Below are 24,033 nucleotides of genomic sequence, written 5' to 3'. Positions count from 1 at the left end.
TGACATTTTAAACGCTGGACACCCACGTCGTGGGTCCACCCCCATGATGGGGTTGAGGTGAGTGGAGGCAGGACCTGAGGCTGTAGCTGGATACCCTCTGTCCCTTTGGAGACTGAGCCCAGTGCTGGCTGGGACCCTCCTGCAGCCCAGCAAGAGGTGGGTTAATGCAGAGATGGGTTAACACAGGTGTCAGGGAGCAGAATTCCCCCCGAGAGGAGGACCCAGCCATGCCAGCGATCCTGCTCCGTGCTTTCTCATCTCTCGATAATGCTGTAGGGCTGGTTCAGCATCAGCGGTGCCTCTGAGGAGAGCTGAGATAAGCCTTTGTGTGACCGTGAGCGAGTGGGAGGCTTAGCAGAACACGTGTAATTAATCCTGAGTTGTGCTTATAGTTGATCTCTGGTACTTCATTAAAGTCTAGTGGGGACTTTACCTGCAGCTGCAGCTTTGGGCAGGGGCTGGCACGCAGAGGGCAGGGGGATGCGTGAGGGGCTGGGGCTCGGCTGCAGGAAGGGACAAAGCTAAAGCTGTGTCACTGTGGAAGACTCAGCCCAAATGCTCTGATTTCTTATCCATATGCAACCTCCTGAAGCAGCAAAGCTTTGCTCTGCTGGGAACTGGGGATAAATTTGTCCTGGATATCTGTGGTGAGCTTGCAGCAGGGCAGGCACCAGCATCAGGGTGAGTTTGAGGCTATTTTTTTAAAAGTTGAGTCCACTTCTTGTTTATTCTTCTTTGGCACCCCCTGCTCCTTTCACAGCTCAGAGCTGTAGCTGCTCCCACCCAACACAGCTTTCACGGAGCAAAGGCCAGTGCCCATAAATTATTCAGCATGGAATAATTTCTCTCTTGGTTTGTTCTTTTCCGTCTCTTCAAATTTCTGAGCTGATTTTTCTACACGTATTGATCATTGGCAAGGGATCACTGGAAGGTTTGCCTGCGTACACTTCAGCCGGTAGTTAGGTAGTTATCTGAGAGCTGTTCATTATTAGCATCTGTATTGATTGCAATGCAGCAGTGCCTGGAGGCAGTGGTCACGATTTGGTCTGAAATACTGGGGATCGGGGTTGTAGGAGGTTGTAGCGAGGGGGAGGTCAGTCTCTTCTCCCAAGTAACACATGATAGGATGAAAAGAAATGGCCTCAGGTTATGCCAGGGAAAGTTTAGAGTAGATATTGGGAACAATTTCTTCCCCAAAGGGCTGTTGGGCATTGGAACAGGCTGCCCAGGGCAGTGCTGGAGTCACCATCCCTGGAGGGGTTGAACAGACGTGGAGATGAGGTTCTCAGGGACATGGGGTAGTGCCAGGATTGGGTTAATGGTTGGACTCTATGATCTTGATGGTCTCTTCCCACCAAAATGATTCTGTGACTCTGTGATTTTTGTCTGCAAACCCTTTGTGCTGCACTGGTAGCCAAAATGTGCTTTCAGAGAAGTGAGAATCAAGGCTGGTGTGTACATGTGCGTGTTGCTTGGTAGTGGAGGAGTGGGGAGTGCCTGAAATACCTGAGCTGGGTTTTTAATGAGGCAGATGTCAGAAAATTAGAAGTAGATGTTGGAAAATCACAAGCAGCATATTTGGAGTGATGGTTGCGCTGGTGCAAAAGCTGCAAGAAGCTGAGCCTGTTCCTCCAGAACCCTGGGGGCAGGTGGGGAGGGATGGGCTCAGCCTTTTCCCCCAAGAGAAGGGACACAATGCGGGCTGTGGGGACCCGTAGCTCCTACCCTTGCCCTTAGGTCACAGGAATGGTCCCATCAACATCTCCAGCTGCTCTTGTGGGGCTGAGGGACATAAGTCGGTGATGCTGGAGCAACAGGGGCTATTGATCTCCACAACGCTGAGAGGTGCTTTTTGCAATGGCCCCCTTGAAATGAACTGCTCATAAGGCAGGACAGAAAGTCGAAGAAAACAGGATTTGATGCCTCGTGGGGTCAGGGCTTTACAAAGTGTTCTCGGAGCTTAATTGCTCCGGTGTCAAGTTCTGGACTCTTAATACCAGTCCTGGCAAGGCACTTAATTTTAAGCACGTCCTTGTAACCCGTGCTGGCAAGCCCATTCCCTGCCGAGCGGTAGCAGTGCTTGACATGTTGTTTGAGCTGCTCTCTGGGTGCCGGGATGTTGTGGATGGGCTGTGGTGGGGCCAGCACCACAGTGGGACGAGGCTCCACTCCTGCTGGCGCCACTTTCCTCTCATTGCCTGGCACATACTTAATTATAACTGCTATTTTCCTGTGCTTTCCACAGTCACTGAGGTGTATTCAGGCTGCAAAAAGGGCCGTTCAAATGGAAACATGATGTCCAGATGAAGGCACTTCTAATTATTTTCTGGCAGATAAAAGCCGTCTTTCTGTCTTGCATCTGTTCACATGAAAACCCGTGCGATGCCCAGGCTCCAGGCTTCACCTTCCCTCGCCAGCTGGCAAATACAGTCCTGAACTGCTCAGGCGAGCCAGGAATTGCTTTTGGAAATGGCCAGAAGTGGTCAGTCGTGTATGGTCAGGATGGAGCTACATGACGTGGCTGTGGGATTTATCAGCTCCGCACTGGTGGGGAGGAAACCTCAACCTTTAATGCAGCATCAGATGATCCCGTTACTTGAGACTGAGTGTTTCTGTAAGCTGTTGGAGTTACCAGATTGTTCTTTTTCTGCCCAAGGTTTGATGTTTGTGCTGGGACACAGTTATGTGTGGGATGCTGCGGGCTTGGGAAAGGCTGGATGTTTGGCAACTGGTCTCGGTGGGAGCTGAAAATGATGCTCCTGATCATGGGTACTCGACCACTGCAAACTCTTGCAAAGATGAAGGTGATGTAGCCTTAACCAAGGTGTTATGCTGGACACATAACTGTGTTTGAGCTTTATTGGATTCTCCAGCCCATAGTTTAATCGGGACACGTCTCCAGCAGACATATCATAGGTGATGGGTTAGGCAGAGGTCCGGGGTGTTAGTCGGTGGAAATCAGCTTTGCTCTAGTGAATATCCATGAAGATTTGGCTAAAACTGCCATTTTACTTTGAGTGGTTGGGACAGCAGGGGACAGCCTGTCTGTCTGAGGGTCTGCCCACGTGTCACGAGCATGCGAGTGCTCAGCTCCTGCTGCCTCCTGGAGGACCCCAAGTATTTATTTCCTTCTCCTGGGAAATTTCTTCGTGATTTACTGGATTTCCAGCCAGAAAGAGCCATTTGCTCTGGCACTCTCCTATTCTTCTCCCAGGTCTGACTCTGTCCAGCCAGGAGGTCAGTGGATCCCATCCCCTTCCCTCCTCTTCCTCCCCTCCAGCCAGGCACAGCTGCTTGCATAGCTGACGCTGTGTAGCTATGCAATTAAAAGCTGGGTACATCGCAATGAGACTGAAAAAGCTGCTCCCTTTAATTACAGCAGCTCCCCGATGCCTCCGAGGAGGTGGATCGGAGCCTTGCTGGCAGCACACGTGGGGAGCGGGGATGAGCCGTCCTGCCCGGGCGAGGAGCGGCAGGGAGGGATTTCTTCCACCGTTGAGGGCTTCATATTGTAGGAGAGGAAAGTGCATGAATTAGCAGGAATTACCGAGCTGTTAAATTGTGCTCCTCTGTGAAATGTGTTCGTTTTGTAGCCAAATGACGACTCGCTCGCTGGCTTTTTTGCCATTGCAGAAACTTCTGCTTTGTCATGTAAAGGTTTTTCCAACCAAAACGATTCTATGATTCTATAACCTTATTAATCGCTGGGTGATATATATAGGGTTGATCATCCATGGGGGACCCCAGAGCCCCTCTGGGCTGACGAGGTTGGGAAAGATGGAGGTTTCTGAACACCTGGAGATGGTTCAACCAGGATCCCCTGGATCAAACGCAGGCTCCAGCCCTGCAGAACTGTTGAATCCTCATTTCTGGAGTCTTTCAATCCCCTTATAAGATGCAAAACATCCAGCAGTCTTCATTCCTTATAGCTTATCTTTGCAGCCCAGAAAAAATACCTTCCAGGGGATGTCCCGGCAGAGGGGATCTCCCGTCAGAATCTGCCCAGACTTGCTGGAGCTGCTGCTGCTCAGCCGAGCAGCAAAAACTCGGTGTTAGCTGTCTCTGAGAATGGAATACAAAGGTTTTCAGCAAGTACTGTGTCCTGCCACGATGGGAAAACAGGGGTTTCTTGAACCTTGGAAAGAAATAAATTGATTTCTGGACGTCGCCCCCCTGGGCTGGGTAGGGCCGTGTCACACGGGATCGATGATGGGCCAGAGAAACAGTCCAGATGCACTTTGCAAAGGTGAAACCACTGCAGGTGGCTTAAAAGACAGACTGCAATTGCTTGAAAACCCTGCTTTTGAGGTCATCAAACCTCGCTTTTGAGGTCATCGTGTCCCTTCTAGCAGGAGGAAGAGCTGGGAGCAGAGGCCAGGCAATGGGGCGTTCATCTCATGGGCTCCAGTTTGCACTTTAAATTGCTTGTGATGGGCTTGTCACAGACCCCCGGGAGCTGCTCGGGCTCTGCTCTGGCACCTTCCATCCCTCAAGTAACAGCTCTGTCTCCTGTGGACAAGGGGAAGCCGAGGGAGCAAAAAGGACAGCAGCCCTTCTCCATCTCCCCAGCTGCAGTTACTGTGCTGATGACAGCAGACGCGGGCAGGAAAGATGCAATTAAATATAATATAGGATATTGGCCCAGCCTGCCAGCAGATGCCCACAAGATCCATTTAACGATGGACTTTCCAGCCCCAGGAGCGATAATGTGAAAGGAAACGGTGGGTTAATCTGAAAATAGGTCAATGGGATGTAAAGATAACCCCACAGTCATCTGATTCCAGACAGCCCGCACCATGCTCAGGAAGGGAGCGCGTCCCCTGGTTGATTAAAGTACCTATAAGGGGAAAATCACAGGACAAGGAGCTGCTGTAGATTTATTCTGGAGTGGGCACAGCTGGTGGAGGCGGCTGGCGGAGATGTGAGCTCAGCGCTTGCATCCGCTTGGGTCAAAACCGTTCCTTCCAAAAAGGAGCCGATGTTCTAATCCCAGATGTTGGGATGGGACAAGGGACAAGCCACCAGGTCACCTGCCAGGATGTGCTGAGCCTGGGCATGAGCCGGTCACCTTTCTTGGCTGCTCTGGGACAGGAGGTTTCTCCAGGAGCTGGGATCAAGTGGATTTCAAAAGCAAATCTCTCAGCTGCGCTGGCTGAGGAGGAGGCATTTGCACTCATTGATTTTATTTGCGTAATTTCAAGCGCCATTAATAGTACATGGCAGGAGGAAAAATCAGGGAAATTTCACTCCAACCATGAGTGAAATTGGGTTTAGTAGGAAAATTAGTTGACTTAACTGGCAAATGATGAAAGCTTGAATAAAGAATGTTTAAATAAGGAGGAATGAAAAAAAAAATCCTCCCCACCTCGGAGGTGCAGCCTGGATTTGCATGATTGGAATATTAAAATCTGTGGTTATAAAGTGTTTAGAAAGGATAAAAGGGGTAAATGAGAGACATGCTCTGGTTCAAAAACAGAAGTCCTGCTTTTAGATCTATTCTTGCCTCACAGCCTTGGCGCTGGGAGTATAAATGGATGCGGCAAAGTCCTGAACACCAGGCAAGGGTACAGGTGGCAGATCATGGTGACAAAGTGGGGCTGGGGAAGCCAGGTGGAAAGTTTTTTGGAGGCTTTGGTATGAGATGCACTGATTGCTGTCTCCCACACCCCTTTGTCAGGCTTGGGTTAGAGCTTTTTAAAACTATGGCTTAGTTTGCAATGCAGTGGCTTGGGCGATGTGTGCCAGCTAGAGGACAGGGTATGCTGCAAGAGAAGCGGTATGGTTTGGGGATTTTTAGTTAAACAGGAGGTTTATGGATCAGCTGAGTTGTTCCGCTGGAGTGCCAGGTCTGTGTAAATCAGCATTGTTATTTGGCTCATGACTGAGGAAAAAGCAGCACGTACGTGAGCAAATGTGTTTAGTATTGCATTTCTGTAAAATCCTGCAGTTCTTTACTGCTTTAAAAATTCCCCTTCAGCTTCCCCCGGAGGGGTTGGTCTCCTTGTTGCCCTGTTTATTGTACTGAGGTGGCTGTTGGAGGTGAGAGTCTTTCTGTTCCTGCCATCTTCCCAATCAGCCATGTCGTGTAAAATTGTGCATAAAAGTGATAAAACCGCCGCCTGTTTCCCCTGCGGCTGACCCGGCCGGCTGCCCTGAGCTGACACTTCTATTCCTTGTGACAAGAGCAGTGAAGCAGCTACAAAACAGCACTTTGCCTTAAATTGAAATTCTATGTTTTCCTGGCTTGGGTGAGCAACGTGGTCTCATGTTTACTTGCTCTCTGGGGTCACTTTGTCTCAGGTGGGGATGGGGCTGGAAAAAGGATCTTGATGCCCAGTGCATGGGGGCTTGCAAGCTGTATCAGAAGAAGAGAGAGATATGGCCAGGAGCACATCAAGAGCCCTTTGTGGTAGAATCACAGAATCATTTTGGTTGGAAGAGACACTTGAGATCATCGAGTCCAACCGTTAACCCACCCCTGGCACTGCCCCATGTCCCTGAGAACCTCATCTCCATGTCTGTTCTACCCTTCCATGGATGGTGACTCCAGCACTGCCCTGGGCAGCCTGTTCCAATGCCTGACAACCCTATGAAAGAGAAAACCCAGGTAGGGCTGGAAAGAGAATTCTCATGTTCAGAAGGGGAAATATGGAGAACTTAGGAGAACCAGTAAGAGAGGTCACATAGAGTGAAGGCTTCAAAGCCTGGAGATGTAAAACCTGTCTGGACCTTTTATTCTCAAGGAAAGAGAAAATGCCTACAGGGATGGCTGGGTTAAATTCCCATCTCCAAACAGGTGCCAGGAGTAAGTGAAGAGCCCAGAAGAAAACAGAGACAGACATCTTGGCAGGCGGGAGCTAAGGGTGAGATTTCACACTGTCTGAGCTCAGACTTGCAAAATAAAACATAAATTCTTAACCTGTTAGAAGGACTGAGAACGAAACAAGGAGACTGTGTGGTGGGAGTGGGGCAGAGCCTGAGCGGATCGAATCATCTCAGTGCTTTGGTTCTCCATGAGGATGTTGCTGTTGCTCTTTGTGTGTAGAGTCGGGTTGTGGGGGTGAGGATGAGGAATTACTGTCTTTGAGAGGACAAAAAAAATACAAGAACATTGAAACTGAGGGGTGGATCGTTTGTATTTCTGAGCAAACTGGCACTCAGAAATCACAAGTACACGTAACAAGATCTTTGAGAAACCTGCTGAAGCTGGAAAGTCTCACAGGTTTCTGAGAAGGAGGAAACATGGTCCAGACAAGCAGATGGGCTGTCAGGCTGACATCAGTGGTACTCTTAGTGAAACAGCTTTGGAGAGAGGGATTCATCAGTTCACAGAGGTAATTGGAAATGGAAGGAGATATGCTGCAGGTTTACCAGCTGTGTATCATGCCAGATTAATCACAAATCACCTTGGCAGCGAGGTAACTGATAGTCTTGATAAAGAGATTGCAGTCGATCTCGTTTATCTGGATTTTCATAATGCATTTTATCTGCCGGAGGAGGAAAGAGTATGGTTGTTGTAAGGAACCGGCTGAAAACCCACTGAGCGAGACCTGGGGTCCAGCCGCCCTGGCTTTATTGAACTATTTCATAAATAGGACAAAAACTGAGAAATATTTATGAAATATACACAACATCCAAGGACAGGCAGTGCCATCAGAGTCGAGGAGAAGCTGTGGGTGCTCTGGGATGTGATAGGTACCTGTAAGGACTGGAGTAAGAGGAATGGAGCGTGGTCTGTATGGGGGGGGATATATGGCTGGGAACAGGGAGATTCGGGCTAAACTGGGAGCCTTGCAGGGAGGAGGGAAAAGACGTGGCTGTCACTGGTGTGGTTGCATCGAAAGCAAATGAAATCTGGTGTCTCCAACAAGAGAGATGCAGGGGAGCATGTGTGTTGGATGAGATGCTGGCGAGCCCTGGCTGGGGATGCTGTGCAAAAGCCTCATCATCCACATGGGACGAGCAGGAACTCGGCTGGAGCAAGTGCACAGATTGGGAGGGACCAGGACTCCCCAAAACCTCAGATTTTTTTTCACAAGGAATAAATACTGGGGAACGGAGAATGATCTTCTTCCCCCTCCATCAGCTGGGAGCTGGCTGATGGCCCCTGTTACAGACTGGGCATGGAAATGAGTGTCTGTGTGTTTCAGGGTTTTGTGGTGCTGGGGGGCTGACCAGTCCCTCTCGCTTCTCCCCAGTCACTTAGGGGTGCCGCCAGGACGGGGCAACTGCCCCTTAACCAATCCTTTGCCTTTCGACCTGATTTACACCGACTACCACGGGCTCCAGCAGATGAAGCAGCACATGGGGCTATCCTTTAAGAAATACAGGTAAGCAAAGCCACTCCCTTCTCTTACTCTCTGTTTCATTAATTAGTAATCAAAGACTAACACTAATGACCTCAAAGAATAAGCCCCCACCTCCAAGGAGTCAGACCCTTTGATTGCACCTTTAATTTTTGCCTGGCTCTGGCAGTTGCCACCGTGCTGTGTCCCCTGATGCTGCAGCACCAGGAGGTCCATTCGCTCCGGAACCTCACGTGTTTAAGACAAAACCTCATTAGAAGAGACTGAATTGCGTGTACCTGTGGTATGTGTGTGGATCCCGGTACCGTGTGTGCAGCTGGGGTGGGCACACCACAGAGGGAAGTGTGAGCCTTTTCTGTTTGCAAGAAGCAGAGCCCCATCTCTGGCTCTTTCGTCATCAAGACAAATGTCATTATCCCCTGGTACATCACCAGCTCAGAAAATATGCGATTTAATTTAGTGCTGATAGTCCTGCTATTTATTATGTTTTCTCCCATCTCTTCCACTATCCTACACAATTTTATTAGAGAGAAAAATGACAAGTGGTGTTATTGCTTTTATTATAAATGCATTTGAGCTCACATTCAGCTTGTTTTGCTCTTCTCTTGTTTGATGCTCCCCTTCTCTCCTTGGTCTTGTGCTGGTAATGCCTGCCTCAGCATTCCTGGGATATTGGGAAAAGCATTAACAAGTCTTCAGGAGATACATCATTCTCAAAACCATCAGGAAGACGAATGCCCGGCATGGGGAAATTGCTCGTTCTGGGAGTGAGCATGGGTTTGGGAAGTGCTGCTGGGGATGTTCCTGCACCCTGTGCTTGGGAAGCAGACAGGGATGATCTGCCTGGGAACACCAGATATTCCTGGCAGTGGGACTTTCTTGAACAATGGTCCTTGAGGTGTGACCATGGTCCTGTCTCCTCTCCCAGGTGCCGCGTCCGGGTCATCGATACCTTCGGGACTGAGCCGGCGTACAACCACGAGGAGTACGCCACGCTGCGCGGCTACCGCACCAACTGGGGCTACTGGAACCTGCAGCCTACCCAGTTCATGACCATGTTCCGTAAGTGGGGGATGGGACATGACGGGGCCGCTTGGGAGGTTTGCAGGCACTGCAGGAGCGGGTCTCGCCTCCTTTAGGAGGTGATGCATGGGCAGTGCCATCCTCCCCGGCTCTGCTTCTGCTTCCCCTGCCTGCAAGGAGCTCCTGAATCTGCTTGGGCCACCTCTTGGGCTGTAGAAATGTTCCAGGGAGAGAGACCCGGCTCCTTCCTCTGCAACAGGTCACTGGCTCCAGCACAGCCAGGAGCTGCCAGGTCCTGGAAGGGGAAACGTGGGGTGGTTTTGGTTGCAAAGCCTGGTTTTATTTCAGCTGGGGTTCTAAAGGTGAGAGGCAGCTCAGTGGTTCAGACTTACCTGTGGCAAGAGATGCGCTTGTCTGAAAGGAGCCTGATGACCTCTTGGGCACTGAGTGACTCAAAAGTTGCTTTTTCCTGGATGGATAAAGCCCGTTTGGCAGCTTTGAAAATGCCTTTTTAAAGAGTTGCTCAAGTGAGTTCCAAAGCCTGTATTTTATGAACCACTTGCTTGGAATTCCTGCCATTTTTCCTTAAAGCTCCGGCAAGGCTCTGGAACTGGGCTCCTCTTGGTCTTCATGCTGCAATAGGGCCACATCCACAACCCTGATGAGGTCTCAGAAAACATCTTGTCCATCCACATATTTTCTCCTCTTGGTGTCTACAGCTCACACCCCTGACAACTCCTTCATGGGCTTCGTGTCGGAGGAGCTCAACCAGACGGAGAGGCAATTCATCAAGTCCAACAAAGTGAGCAGCATGGCGGTGGTGTACGGGAAGGAGGCCAGCATCTGGAAGGTGGGTGTCCTGGGTGCCACTGCCTCTGGCTCTTACCCTGAGCTTTTGAGGTGCAGATCTTGGGGTGTTTGTAGAATGTGACATGTCCAGAGCCTCTGAGCAAACAGAAGCTGGTGAGACCCTGTCCCCAGCTCTGTGCTCTGGGTGATTCTTCCTCCCAAGAGGCTGCTGAGACCAAGGAGTTCGTATCAGTGATTTTATCTAATTAATTACAATGATTGCTCTTAGATGATTTCCTGGGTTATGATGGGGATGTGGAAGGGGGTTTGCTGCCCTCACACTTGTAATGCCCAGGGGAGGGGGTGGGCAGCGGCATGGGGGCTCTTGCTCCATCCTAGGAGGTGCCTGGTGCTGGTCCTTGCTGGGACCCCGCACTTGGCCACATTTGGTGCCTCCTGGCCAAGGCCACCTCTAGGCCAGCAGATGTGGGGTAAAACCCTTTGCTTTCTTCCCCAAACTGCTCTGTCAGTGAGCAAAAAGACCAACAATACCCCCAACCCCCCAGACCATCCCCTCCTCATCTCCTGTAGCAGTCAGGGGACATGTGTTCTCCCTGTCTTATCCAGAGCGAGCCAGCTGCTTTTCCTTCCAGGCCTTAAAAAAAGGGAGCTAATTCTCACTGTCTCTTGATTTATTTCTATTTTTTTTTCCCTTTGTGCACCACCCGGGGCTGTTCCAGTTGCAGGTACTGTACCGCACCAGCTGCTGCTGGGCTTTACCTCCACGCATCTTCTCACCAGAGAAAAGATTTTGCCGGAGTCGCCTTTTTCTCATCATGGGCTCGGTCCTCCCGAGCTGCCAGGATCAATGCGGGTTGATGCAGCCAGACTGTCCCCTCCCTGTCCCCACTGTTCCTGATGTAGTGGATTTGTTCTTGCAGGGCAGGATCCAGCCATGCCACATCATCTCCTCCTAGTCATGGGTGTTTGTGGCTTTTCCATCACCCCCCACATCTGAGAGCAAACCTCCCCACCATCCATGTAGCTCAGGAGCTCCCCAAAACCCCAATGAAACCCACTCAATCTCATTTTAGGGGAACTGTAACATTTAGTCATCTTTTTGTATCATGTCCTTGCCCTTCCTTATCCAGCAGTTTCATTTGAGCTTGGTTAGGTTAATTTGGGAAGGCACTAAAGAGAGTTAAAACCTCAGAACGGACATTTTCCTTCAGCCTTAGTGCTGTGAACGTTTGCTCCGTTTAGCCAGAATTCACAAACAGCATCTATTTCCCCAAAACTGCATATTTGGGATAATTATGGAGTGAAGAGGTGGGGACTAATTCTTACTGGTGACTGTTCCTCAAGGCCAGGTTGTCCAGGCATCGCTTTGCATCCCCATGTCCCCTGTAAGAAAATAAGGAGAAAGAGGAGCTTTTCCTTATTTGGAGTGATTTTTGAGGTCGGTGGTGCCAGGTGTTACCCAGGGACTCCAAGCTGTGTTCCACTCCCATCACCCCAAGCCTTTTGCATTAGAGAACTGATAACAAAACGGTGCTGATTTGGGTGTTAGTGGTGCTGTGGTCAGGATTTCACCCTGCAGCCTCATCACACCAAAACCACTTGTTTTTTAGCATTAGAGAAGTCCAGGGATATGTGGCTGAGGACAGAAATACGATGTTCAGGGAGGCTTTAAGGCAACATATGGAGTTTTCTCAAATTCCTGATTTATACAGCCTTATTCCCTCCTGGTCTCTGCTCTTTCGGAGCCTGTTGCAGCACTGGAACGAGTTGAAAATGCAGCATCTGAAGGATGGTCCCTGTGTGGTTTTTCCAAGCAAAAAACCCAAAACTGCAATAGAGAAATGGTTAAAATGGAAGGCTGCTCTGGAAAGCAAAAGGAGGAAAGCCTCCGAAAGAAGAAAACTGATGACACCTGGATTTCTCCAGGTAGTAAAACAGGGTTAAACCTGAGTGAGAAAATCCTGGGGACTTGTTACTTGGAATAAGAAGCCATTAGCAAGCTGTGGTCTTTGCAAACTTCCCTCTGAAACCTTTAATTCAGCAGCTCCAGAGTGGAGGTTGCAGGAAGGCAGGAGCTCGAGGTTGTTGGTGTTCAGGGAGCTGGACTAGTCCAGGACGCGTGTCCCAGGGATGCGGAAGGGAGCGTGCGGGTTTTGTGCTGCTGCGGGTTGGGCTCGAGCATTGACTTGATGATCTTAAGGGTCTCTTCCAACCAAAATGATTCTATGAATCTATTGTGGGTGCTCTGGTTCAAGGGTTAAATCACCCCCCATAACCATGGCATGGGGCGGGGGTCAGCCCCATCTTCTGGTGCAGTTCACACCTCTACCTTCCTCTCCAGGGCAAGGAGAAGTTCCTGGCCATCCTCAACAAGTACATGGAGATCCACGGCACGGTTTATTATGAGACACAGCGGCCGCCCGAGGTCCCGGCGTTTGTGAAGAACCACGGGCTGCTGCCACAGCACGAGTTCCAGCAGCTGCTGAGGAAGGCGAAGGTGGGCAAGAACCAGCCAGGGCATCGTGGGACCCGTCCCCCCTTAACCAGCCAGCAGCGAGAACTCAGTTGCCTTGAGAAATAAAACCTAATTAAAGGAGACGCCGTTATCTGCGCTCCTCCCAGGCTTGCAGGCGCTATCAGCGGGGCTAATTAGCCAGGAGCGGAGCAGAGCACATCATTTCAGATCAAGATGTGTCTGATGAGTTTCTCCTTTCAGACTGTCCGCAGACGGAGCACAAAGTTTCCTGATTAATTCATTTGCTGCTAAGTGGGGTGTTGGTTTTTTTTCATTCGCACGGCTGCGTTAAAAATAAATGGGATTCTGGGAGCGAGTGTGTGGGATGCGGGTGCATCCTGGCTGCCTTCAGCTGGAGTCTGGGGGAAATGCTGTTGGTTCCTGAATGGTTTTGCCAAAACAGTATTTCTACGTATGGGACCAATATGATGGTTGTAGCCACTTGCAGCTGCTGAACACCCTGTTGCTTTGCACGAGTGGGCTGTGAGCCACGGAGCAAGGGGAGATTTCAGCGCATTGAAGCTAGAGGATGTTGAGCCACGTGGAGCTGCCTTAGAGGCCTGGTGCGCAGGACCAGAGCAGCAGAGAGGGATGCTGGTGGGTTATTTGGGAGACTTTCCTATGGGAATGGCTGCTCACCAGCACACGGGTTTCTCTCTTGCAGCTCTTCATTGGCTTTGGGTTCCCCTACGAGGGTCCTGCCCCGCTGGAGGCCATCGCCAACGGCTGCGTTTTCCTGCAGGCGCGTTTCAACCCCCCGCACAGCTCCCTCAACCACGAGTTCTTCCGCGGGAAGCCGACGTCAAGAGAGGTGAGGCTGGCAGAGGTGAGGGGACGGGCTGGGTGGAACCACGGGAAGAGCAGTTGCTGAACGGAGATTATTTTTATTGGTGAGATTTCCTCCAAATGCAGAAGTGCAGATACCTGCAGATGGGGTCCCCTCTCCTATCCTTGCATCATGGAATCACAGAATGGTTTCGGTTGAAGGGCCCTTCCCAGCTCCCCCAGTGCCCCCCCTGCCATGAGCAGGGACATCTGCACCAGCTCAGGTTGCTCAGAGCCCCGTCCAGCCTGGCCTGGGATGTCTCCAGGGATGGTTCAGCCACCACCTCTCTGGGCAGTGTGGGCCAGTGTTTTACCACCCATCATCTCCATCCAGAGCACTTGCATGAAAGGGACCCTGTCTTGGGTTTGGGGTTACAAAGAAAGTAGTGCAGGAGATTTGTTCAAACCACAAACCCCAGCTCCTTCCTCATCAGCACGGATCTGTGCACAGCCCATACCGCGCTCCCAAACTAGGGTGATGCTCCCCTTTTACACACCCAGAGGGATGCCAGGACTGCCATGGTGTTGCAAGGGTACAAAATCCCCCCCCCAGGCTTGCCTGCCGCTGGGAATTTAATCTAAGTGAAGCAGGAACTCTTTAAAACTTAAAGGGTTGAGAAAATTGCTTCTTTTATTATTAATAAAGTGGATAATGCAGTGCAATGCTCGGTCTCACTGAGAAGGGCTTTGCTGGGGGCTGTGCCTGCTCAGCCCTGCTGCAGCCCAGCTCAGTGGTGCCCGTCATGGGTTTGGGGAGAGGGCTGTCCTGCACCCCCGTGTCTGTCCCATGCCACTCCCTAATTAGCTAATTGTCTGCCAATGTTAACAGCCATCCCAGGTGGATGCTGTGGTTGTGCTTCAGCTCGGAGCTGGGAGGGCAGCTGGGGGCAAGGGCTCTGAAATGCCTGGGGTGTTTAATAGCCAGAGGACAAGGAGGTGATCAATCTGTCAGCAAAAAATGGGAAAGGACAGCAAGCTGGAGAATGAAATAGTGAGTGTGCACTGCTCTCCTCCTCCAGCTGGCAGGTTTTCAGGCGTCTCTGTAACACTTCACAGTGCCTCCGAGACACCTCCTCTGCTCAGCATCCTCTCTCTACCTTCTCTGAGAGATCTGGGCTCTGGCTGCCTTGCAGCAGCATGGCACTGAAAGTAAAAAGGCAGATCCCCAAAAATTACTTGGTTGAGAGGTGGGTGGCTGCGGGGTTGCCGTGCACAGGGCTGCCTGTGGCATCGGGGTGATGCAGCTTCCAGCACTGCTCTCTCCCAGTGCCACACTTCCCTGGCCATTGGTGGTGATGGATTTTGTGTCTTGTATCTGGAGCTGGCACACACAAAACACAGGGTGCCTTCCCAGAGATTTGCTGTTTTGGTCTATTTTTGCCATTCCAGGCCCACAGATGGTTCGGGTCAAGTTTAGATTTTACCCACATTACGGTGATGGGGATACTCAGGGCTTCAGGGGTGATTTCAATGTTGATGGGAATGGGGCTTCCCAACCCAGTGGGAATTTTAGAGCATCGGCCTGAGGTCAGGGGGCAGCTGGATTCAGAGGAAACCTCATTTTTCTAACACATCTCTATGTGCAGTGGTTTAAAACCCAGTGTGTTTGTGTCTGAGCCTGCTGCTCCTCTCTGTGAGCAGCAGCTGTTCTGGTGGGGATTGCAAAAGCCAGCTCACGCCGCTGTGTTTTAGGTGTCCTCCCAACACCCATATGCCGAAGACTTCATCGGGAAGCCGCATGTGTGGACTGTCGACTACAATAACTCCGAGGAGTTTGAAGCTGCTATCAAAACCATCATGAGCACCCAGGTACGGCTTGGTGGAGGTGGCAGGGTGATGTCCCCACTGCTGGGTTTGCAGGGACAGATATCGGCAGTGTTTCTGGTGCCTGGCTTTCTCTTTTGAGTGTTAATTGCTTTTTCTTCCTTGTTTTCCCTTGGAAATTATTTGCATGTGCAGAGCAGGAATCCTCCTGTCCTGCAGCTGTGGGGGACTCGTGCTCTCACCTTGCTTTGGTACCGAGCATCGTGTTTGCCCAGGGTAGCGCTGTGCCTTTGAGGGACCCCCTGGGAATCCTCCAGGCAGAACCAGAGCAAGGGGAAGCTGAGATAAGGGAGATGAGGTTTGGGAGCAGGAGGCTGATGTTGCTGGAGACGTTTGGCAGTGGTGAGACCTGGCACGAAGCAAAGATAAACCCAGAGAGCATTTCTCCGCAGGTACCCTGAGAGCCACCGACCTCTGCACCTGCTGTTCCCCCATTTCATTGTTCATCGTTATTGTCTGGATTGAGCAAATCACTAGGAATAGCTCCAGGAGTTGCCCCTCTTAAGGATGAAAGGTTGTAATGAAGGAGGGGCACGCGGGGGCCCCCCAGGAAGGCAGCACTCCCACTGCTCCTGCGCTGGAAATGCTCCCACGTTAACATTTACCTCCTGCCCTGTGGCAGGAGCCTTTCAAGTCGTCCAAATTATTAAAGTAAATTTTCCCGGAGGGGAAGAAAGTGCTGATCTCCGTTTTACTTGCAATTTGCTTCGCTTGGTAGAGCCATTGCCCCACGAGGACAGGGATGCGCTGTGAAACCAGGACTCTGTGTCAGGCTGCAGTGGTCCGGGGTTCACAGGACTGGCTGGGATTTTGGGGGCACAGGGATGATGCTGGCAGGAGAGGTGTCATCTTTGCTTTTCCCTGCATTAGAGGCTGCAGAGATGGGTGTCTGTGACAGTCTGGGGACTTTATTCAGCTGATGTGGCCATGCTGTCTGCATGGGTCTCACCCCGTATCATGGGTGTTGCCACAGCTCTTCACCTCAGGCTGATTTTTCTCTATGAGTTTGCAAAGACTGAACAAACCCGACTTAGGAAAACAGTTGTTGTTTTGCACATTCATTTTGGTGTCTCCATTAAAATTAAATTAAAAATAATTACATCCCTGCTGCTGTGCTGCCGGGCCAGCTGTCAGCATTTGACCCTCCACCATCTGGGCTGGAGAGACGGTCCCAAAGTGAAGACGATGCCACGGGTGGGTGGTGAGAGCTGCTAGTCTCTGTTTCAGGAAAGAGAAGGAAATCTTCTGTATTTCCAGAAAGGGGAAAGAAAATAGCGAAGCCTGGTGCTGCTGTGCTATTAAAATAATTTTTAAAAAGATTGGAGAATTAAAGTGGGGGGAAAGGGCTCTGCTGGCTCCTGAGCAGCTGTGTTGCTCTGCAACATTGACTGGATGTGCACCAGGTCATTTAGATGCTTGCTGATAACCCCTGGTTGAAAAGAACAGAAGAAAAAAGGATTTAGGAAAGAATTTGGCGGTGTGATGAGCAGGAGGAGCCAGTGTGGGGACCCGCTGTGCTGCCCTTTCCTGTTTCGCCTAAAGATGAGCTCCTGTCTCTGCTCTTCTGCCCATTCTCACTCTTCATGTAAATGCAGCTGCGGTACAGTCACAACACTTCCCTCCTCCCTCCCTTAATTAACATTTCTTCGGTTTCAGAACAGCTGACAGAGGCCGGAAAGGAAGAGAGGAAACAGCCTCAAGTTGCACCAGGGGAGGTGGAGGTTGGATCTTGGGAGCAATTTCTTCCCCAAAGGGCTGTGGGGCATTGGAACAGGCTGCCCAGGGCAGTGCTGGAGTCACCATCCCTGGGGGGTTGAACAGACGGACATGAGGTTCTCAGGGACATGGGGCAGTGCCAGGGGTGGGTTAACGGTTGAAGTCTATGATCTTGAGTATCTCTTCCAACCAAAATAATTCTGTGTATAGTTGGATAAACTCCATCTTCTATAGGACCATGGGGCAACTAGAGCCACCTCTCAGAGCCTTATTTTGGAGGGGTCTGGCTGCACCCACGGGGGACCCCCACCCTGAGCTTCCCTCCCACGAATCGTCCCAACCACTGGAATGACCTTCATCTGCTGGGAGGCTGAAGTCCTAAATGTACTCAAAGGTGTAAAACCAGCTGCTGACATCCCACTGGCACAGGAAAAGTTCAGTCGCTCTGCAGGGAAATTATTCTTTCTCACCAAGAAGCACGCTGGGTTAATCCCACAAATCACCTCTCTGGGTTTTTTTAAAGATATGATATAAATCCTTCTGAAGCAGAGCAGAGAGTGAGTGTGAATAACTTACAGCAACTTCCCTTCTTTTTTCCCCCCTTTTTTTTTCCTTTTTGTCTTTCAAATAGAAAACTCTGTTTTATTAGAGATGTTGTCAAGTCAATTAAGCCTAAAAATTGACCTACCTTATAGGTTTAAAAGCCTTATTATGGGCTTTGGCTGCAGGAATCCCTTGGTATCTTGTCTTTAAAACACTGTTTGTTGCAGCAGGAATTAAAAACAAGGGCATTAGCAGGAGGAGCTGCAGAAAGCCGGTAACTGGGCAATTTAATGTTGCTGTTCCCAGACAGGTAATGGAGCTCGGAGAGACAATTTTACTGGCTCCCTTTTTTCCTCGAAGGCAAAATGAGCTGTTTTGTTATCAGAATATCTAACAAATTTGTCTCTGTTTCAGAATAACCACCATCGATTTATTTTTTTCAGTCAAAACATTTCATTTCAACATTACTGCTATGAAATAATATTTTCTTTTGTTTCCCATCTGCCTGCCTTTGTTTGAAAACACCCTGCCAGTTTATTGAAAGGAAGGCTCATATCTGAAATGATGCATTTGCTTTTGCTTCACCAACCCAAATCTGAAACACAGCATTTTTCCCCTCCTTGATGGGTGGAAACACTGGGAATTGAGAACAGACCTGAAACAGATTTTATTTTTCTTTGTTGTTGTTGTAAACTTGTTGATAAGTGAAAATTTGATTTGATTTTTTTTTTTGTTGATAAGTTGTATATTTGCTGATAAGTGAAAAATGACTTATCCCATAGCTTTACTTTTGCATCTTCCAGGCAAAACTCAGTAAAACGGGTTTTTTTGGGCTGGGATGTTGTGGGAAGCTGTGAGATGCCTTTGCTGTCAGCTTTTCCCACTGGCAAATGTGCTGGGTGCTGGAAACTGGGGTGCTGGGGATGGGGAACTGGGGTGTTGGGAATCCCTTGAGGGTTTCGGAGCTGTTTTCATGGACCTGGTAGTAATTCTGATGTGGTCAAGCTGACCAACAAGCTCACCCTGGTTCAGAGCATCATGGCTCTGGGGGATTTGCTGATGCTGCAGCAATATTTTAGCGTTACTTTGGCTCTCTGGCCAGCTCGCTGCCGCTGTGGCTGTACAACCGTCCTGATTTACATCACAGATTCCCAGAGCTGCAGCTCAGGATGGATGAGCTGTCCTTGCAGCTCCGGCCGGGCTGGCAGAGCTTCCTCTGGTGTGCTGGGAGCCAGTGGGTCTGCTGGCCGGGATGCTGCCGTGTAAATAAAGGAGCTGAGATGCAGCCGGAGTCCTTCGCCAACCCGGATTTGCTTGAAAGAAACTTCTTCCTTCTGAGGAGAAATCTGAATTGTGGCTTGGGTTTGCAATATGTTTTTTTTTTCCCCCAGGAAAAGCCCTTGTGCTCTCCTCTCGCATCCTTTTGGAGGTGGTACCCACTCCAGGTCACCCTGCAGCTGCTGGGAAAGGTTTTTGCCAAACTCTGCCTCTGCCATTCGTCCCTCCCTTGGAGCAGTTTAGGGCTTTCCCTGATGGCTCGCATCCCTGGCCTGTTTATAAGGAAAAACTGAAACTGTGGAAGCACCAAATCCCTCTGTCCCAGAGATCAAATCCTCGCACAGTCACACAGGGCCAAGGGACGAACTGTGTCCCTCAGGGAAGGTGATGCTGGGAGGGCTGTCCCAGGGATGGATTTTGCCGTTAGTCAGGGCTTAGGGGCAGGAGGAGGAGAGAGGTTTTCAGGCACCACCGTTTTCTTGGCCTTCAGCTTTTTGTCAAAAAATAGCCCTCGCACAAGCAATTTAATGGACCCAATATTCTGGTGTAGTGAAGGGAGAAGGCTTCATGAGATCGAAGTCAAACATACAGGAATATAATGGAAAATTATACATTTCAGACTATGCTTGAAAGACTGGCGTATTAAACATCACAGCGAAAATAGCTGGTTAAAGCGTTCCCAGCCTGCTGTTACGTGCCAGCAGAGAAATGCATTATTTTTCTACTTATTTGTCTGATGACGTTTTGTTTGGTTGGGTTTTTTTTCTTTTTCATTTTGAGCCGGGGAGACTTACTGCTCTCTTCAGCTCTGGGATTCCTGCTGGAAACTGTGAAACCAGGGCTCTTGTGGCGGTGTCCCTGTGTGGCACCAGTAAATCCCCGTTTGGCTGGTGGAGAGCACTGGGGCGCGGTGTTTGCATCCCGGTTTGCAGTGCCTTTGCTCTGGCCCTGAGTTCCACACCGGTGCATGGGGGAAAGGATGGCAAGGTCCATCTTCACTGACCTCCTGTGCATCGCTGCGCTGGGCAGTGGGATGCAGTGGTCCCCACCTGGGACCCCCCGTCTCTCCCATGTGTGCAGGGAGATCCTGAGCTCCCGGCACAGGGAGCGGCATTTGCCGTGTGCCTGTCAAAAGGAGGCCAAGCCCGTCAGATTTTAATTAAACAATTATCTTCCTGAAATTGGCATTTTCTATCAGTCCTGAGCGCACGAGCTGAATCCTAAAGAGACCGGCAGCAGGGAGCAGGGGAGAGAGAGACTTTTGGGGAGCCCCCGGCAGAGAAGGGGACACATGAGGTGATGAGGCTGGAGGATCAGGGACTGTGTGGGCTCCTGATGTCCTTGAATCTCACAGAGCTCCCGGGAGCCTGCGTGCCCATGGGATTGTGCCCAGAGCATCACCTCCGGGTGCACATACATGGAGATTTTCTGCTTCCACCCCACTGGGATTGTGCTGCATCCCACCGGGTACCCCGGCGGTGTTTTGGGGAGAAAGAGTCTGTTTTACAGAGTTACGTCTGTACCATGCCTGGTGTATTGGGGTCCTGGGAAACCCCCCAGCATCATGGCCATGAGAGCAATGGTAAGATGAGACTGGGTGTTAGCGATGCTGAGTGAGGGGTGGTTTGTCTGTCCCAGACGGGTTTTGTGTGATTCTGACGGGCAGTTTTGCTGGCAGAGGACTCTGCCCTGGTTAACTGAGTGCCCGTCAGCAATTCAGAGGCAGGATCGGTGCCTGTCATCGTGTCAGCCCTGATTAGCATGCACCGCTGTAATTAGATGGAGCAGCTGTGATTTCCAGCCCTGCCGAGATCTCAGGTGGGATATTTATGGCAGGGAGATGCTTAGAGGGATCTTCTCGGCAGACTGAACCTTTGTGCTTGGGTTTGACAGGTACTTCAAAAGGAAATAGATATTTTGGAGGCGTAGAGCTCAGAAAATAGAAGAAACAGTGTTTTCTGGATGAATTACCTTTGGGATGTTTTTGCTTATAATCCTTCTCTGCAGAGATGCATGGGGGGAAGTGGGGGCAGAGTCATTGCTCAGGGCACTGCTGTCACGGGTCACTGGGCCTGGGGGAGGACACAGCTGTCCCCACTTGCTGCCTGTGTTCTGCTCTCCCCCCTTCACAGGTGGACCCTTACCTGCCTTACGAGTACACCTGCGAGGGGATGCTGGAGCGGATCCATGCCTACATTCAACACCAGGTTGGGGAGCATCCCTGTCCTCCCTGAGGAACCATCCCTGTTCTCCTTGGGGAAGGATCCTTGTTATCATGGCCAACCATCCCAGTTCTCGTGGGGGAACCATCCCTGTTCTTCCATGGGTTTGTTCCTGTTTCTCTGGGCAAGCAACTGCTGACGCAATGCAGAGCTCCAGTGAGGGACCCCTAATTGCAGAGAGCACCAGAAGGTGGGGGCTGGGGGAGGTGTGTCATGAACAAAAGGTGCTGGGGGGTTGGTGGAGGATGGCTGGGGATGCTGGGGCTGGGTCAGGGCATTTCTGAATAAGTCAGCACTGGGAGAAGAAGTGGCCGGTGCCTTCATCTCCCACAGCAGGAGATGCCATCCATGCATGCAGGTGACCTCAACCTGAGGAGCAAACTCAGTAGCCCAAGTGTCCCCCTGTCCCACCAGCAGCCTCCCATCCCTAACGTCTCACCCCATCTCTCCAGGCACTGACCCGTTGTCTTCTCTTCCACTAGGATTTCTGTACCACTCCGTCTCCTCCTCTGCCTCCCAAGGCCAAGAGTCCTGCTATGCAAAGCTCTCCGAGTCCACTGGCCCTGTCCCCCAATGCCACTCACCTGGTGTGGTCCCCCAGCGCCAGCCAGGACCTGCACGCCTGGCCCCCGGTGGCCTCGCTGCAGGTGTGGGTGTCGGAGCCCCAGCACTCCTGCACCGAGACGTGCCAGCAGCACGGGCTGGTCTGCGAGCCCACCTTCTTCAGGTTCCTCAACAAGAAGGAGGTGTTTCTCCAGTGAGTTGTGACCTTCTCAGGGAGCTCATCAGCCAGGCGATGTTCCCTTTGCTCCCCCCATCCCCAGCACCCATTTCCCTCGTGTCCTCCCTTCTGAAATCCCGCAGAGGTGCCTTTGTGCCCAAGGTGGTGCAGGCAGGGTGCTGCCTGTGGGGCAGCCCATTGCTTGTACATGTTGGTGTGAATTTTGGGGTTGTCCCATGCAGGGACAGGAGTTGGGCTCAATGATCCTTGTGGGTCCCTTCAAACTCAGGACATTTTATGATTCTATCATGATTCTATGGCCTTGACCAGCTTCACACTTCAGAAGGCAATGACAGCCTTTCCAGGCATGTTTCTGCCTCTCTCCCACCTCGTTCCTCTCCACCTCTTCCATGCTCTCTCCCTTTCCTTTTTCATGTCTTTCTCTACAAAACTGCATTTTGAACACACAGCAGTGAAGTTTTAATAGAGTATAAATCTGCCATGGGGCTCCGCGCTGCAATTAAAATGCAAGCATTACCATGGCTGGCATGCTGGTCAGGCAGGCGCTGGGAGTCCCCCTGACATTTTTATATGATAAACTAGAGCTGGGGCTTGGATTTCACGCTCTCCCCTCCAGACCTTAAACTAAGCTGGCTCAGGGACCCACCAGCTGAGGGAGGTTGGTAGGAGATGATGCCAGCGCAGACAGGGGGAGGGTGGGAGGAGAGGGATGCTGAGATCCACACTGGGCATTTCTGCTGCTCCTCAGGGCATTTGCTGATGGTCACCCTGTTTTTCCTGGCTAATCCCAGCTAACATGGGCATCTATTGGACTCAGTGGCCATTCGCTGCTGTGAGGGGTGACCATGGAGAGGGCACAGACCTCTTGGTCAGAATAAAAAATATGTGGGTGCATTTTGGTGCATGGATTTCCTGAGCCATCCATGGCCCATGCAAGGGTTGGGGTGGTCTCTGGGCTCTGGGTTTGAGTTGCAAGGGTCACCCCATCCTGCATGGTGCATTGGGCTTTCATGTCGAGCCAAGGGCTGCCAAACATTGCACTTATGGTTCCTGGTGCAGCCAGCAAAGATCTGGCCCAACACTTAATGAAGAAACCTCCCCAGGAAGGACAGAACAGCACTAAAAACCCTTCACTGATGCCCCAGGCAGCCAGGGACCCACCTTTGTCTTTGTTCCCAGGCTCAGCATCACCTGCGACAGCACCGAGTACGAGATGAACCATCTTTACCCAGCAGTGGCCGAGAACGTCCACGAGTGCTACCTCCAGAAGGAGCCGCTGCTCTTCAGCTGCGCCGGCTACAACCCCAAGTACCGGCGGCTCTGTCCCTGCCGCGACTACCGCAAAGGACAAGTGGCTCTGTGCAGGGACTGCTTGTGACTCGGCGTGTCCTCTCCTGTGTTTATGACACGCAACGTGCAACGAGTGGCTTTTTCTCAAAGCTTCTGCAATAGAAGGGAGGTGGGACAGGTCCCTCCTGGCGGGTGAGCCGGGGGTGTCAGACTCTGGGGGTTGTTTCATCCGCCAGTCAACTGTGAATGACCATGTCCTCACCTTTGGTTTCATTTTCTTCCCGAGGAGCATCATCCGACCACATCTGAACCCACCTGGACCTGGTGACGCTGGGACAGGGTGGTGGGGAGAGGGGGGCTGGGAACACCCTTCCCCTCCTCTGGCAAGGGGACAAGCCACCAGCAGACTGCAGTTTCAGGGTTTTCATCCTCTTCAAGCATCCTAGGTTGTTTTATTTATTTATTTTATTTAATTTTTTCTAACCCTTCCCCCTGACAAGTGGTAAATTAAAGGGGAAGCAACACCCAGCCCTTCTGTGGGAATTACTGGGCAGAGCTGTGTTGAGGGGCGCGGGGGGGCTGCCGCTGCCTGCCTGGGCTGTGGATCTGGGGGAGGACAAAGCCCAAGGAGGGCGGCTGGGTTGGATGGACATGACGGGGTCTGTACCCATGGTGGCCATGGGAAGAGGTGATGGGCTGGACAGTTCCCCAGGCTGTGCCTGGGAAGTGATGGGTGGGATGGGGCTGGGGGGCTCCCGGGAAGGATGCTGGTCCCTGGGCAGTGCTGCTGGCAGGGCAGAGGTGTTGAAGTGAGTCCCTGGAGGGACTTAGGCACAGGAGGTGGCCATGGGGTCATGGGAGGGGGCAGTGGTGCTGTTCAGGGTTTGGATGAGGAGGAGGATGTGCTGCAGCAGCCAAAAGGAATTGCCAGCAGGCACG

At 51.2% G+C, this 24,033-nt stretch overlaps 1 protein-coding gene across 2 annotated transcripts in view; it reads left to right on the top strand.

Annotated features, from left to right (window-relative positions):
* Window positions 1–23,327, top strand: part of MGAT5B (alpha-1,6-mannosylglycoprotein 6-beta-N-acetylglucosaminyltransferase B) — a 58,120-nt gene extending 34,793 nt beyond the window's left edge. Inside the window, exons 9-17 of one of the 2 annotated variants that reach the window (XM_082067066.1) lie at window positions 8,199–8,330; window positions 9,235–9,368; window positions 10,049–10,179; window positions 12,481–12,636; window positions 13,319–13,465; window positions 15,172–15,288; window positions 20,973–21,047; window positions 21,545–21,819; window positions 22,984–23,327. In XM_082067066.1, coding sequence (XP_081923192.1) covers window positions 8,199–8,330; window positions 9,235–9,368; window positions 10,049–10,179; window positions 12,481–12,636; window positions 13,319–13,465; window positions 15,172–15,288; window positions 20,973–21,047; window positions 21,545–21,819; window positions 22,984–23,182 — 1,366 coding nt within the window. In that variant the 3' untranslated portion in view covers window positions 23,183–23,327. Of the gene's footprint in view, window positions 1–8,150; window positions 8,331–9,234; window positions 9,369–10,048; window positions 10,180–12,480; window positions 12,637–13,318; window positions 13,466–15,171; window positions 15,289–20,972; window positions 21,048–21,544; window positions 21,820–22,983 lie in introns of both variants that reach the window. The other variant, XM_082067065.1, reaches the window with a different exon arrangement.
* The last annotated feature ends 706 nt before the right edge of the window (window positions 23,328–24,033 follow it).

This window comes from Streptopelia decaocto (genome assembly GCF_964273445.1).
Source record: "Streptopelia decaocto genome assembly, chromosome: 16".
In the NCBI taxonomy this organism is placed as follows: domain Eukaryota; kingdom Metazoa; phylum Chordata; class Aves; order Columbiformes; family Columbidae; genus Streptopelia; species Streptopelia decaocto.
Note: the sequence above shows the minus strand (reverse complement) of the source record. Positions and strands in the feature narration are given on the sequence as shown.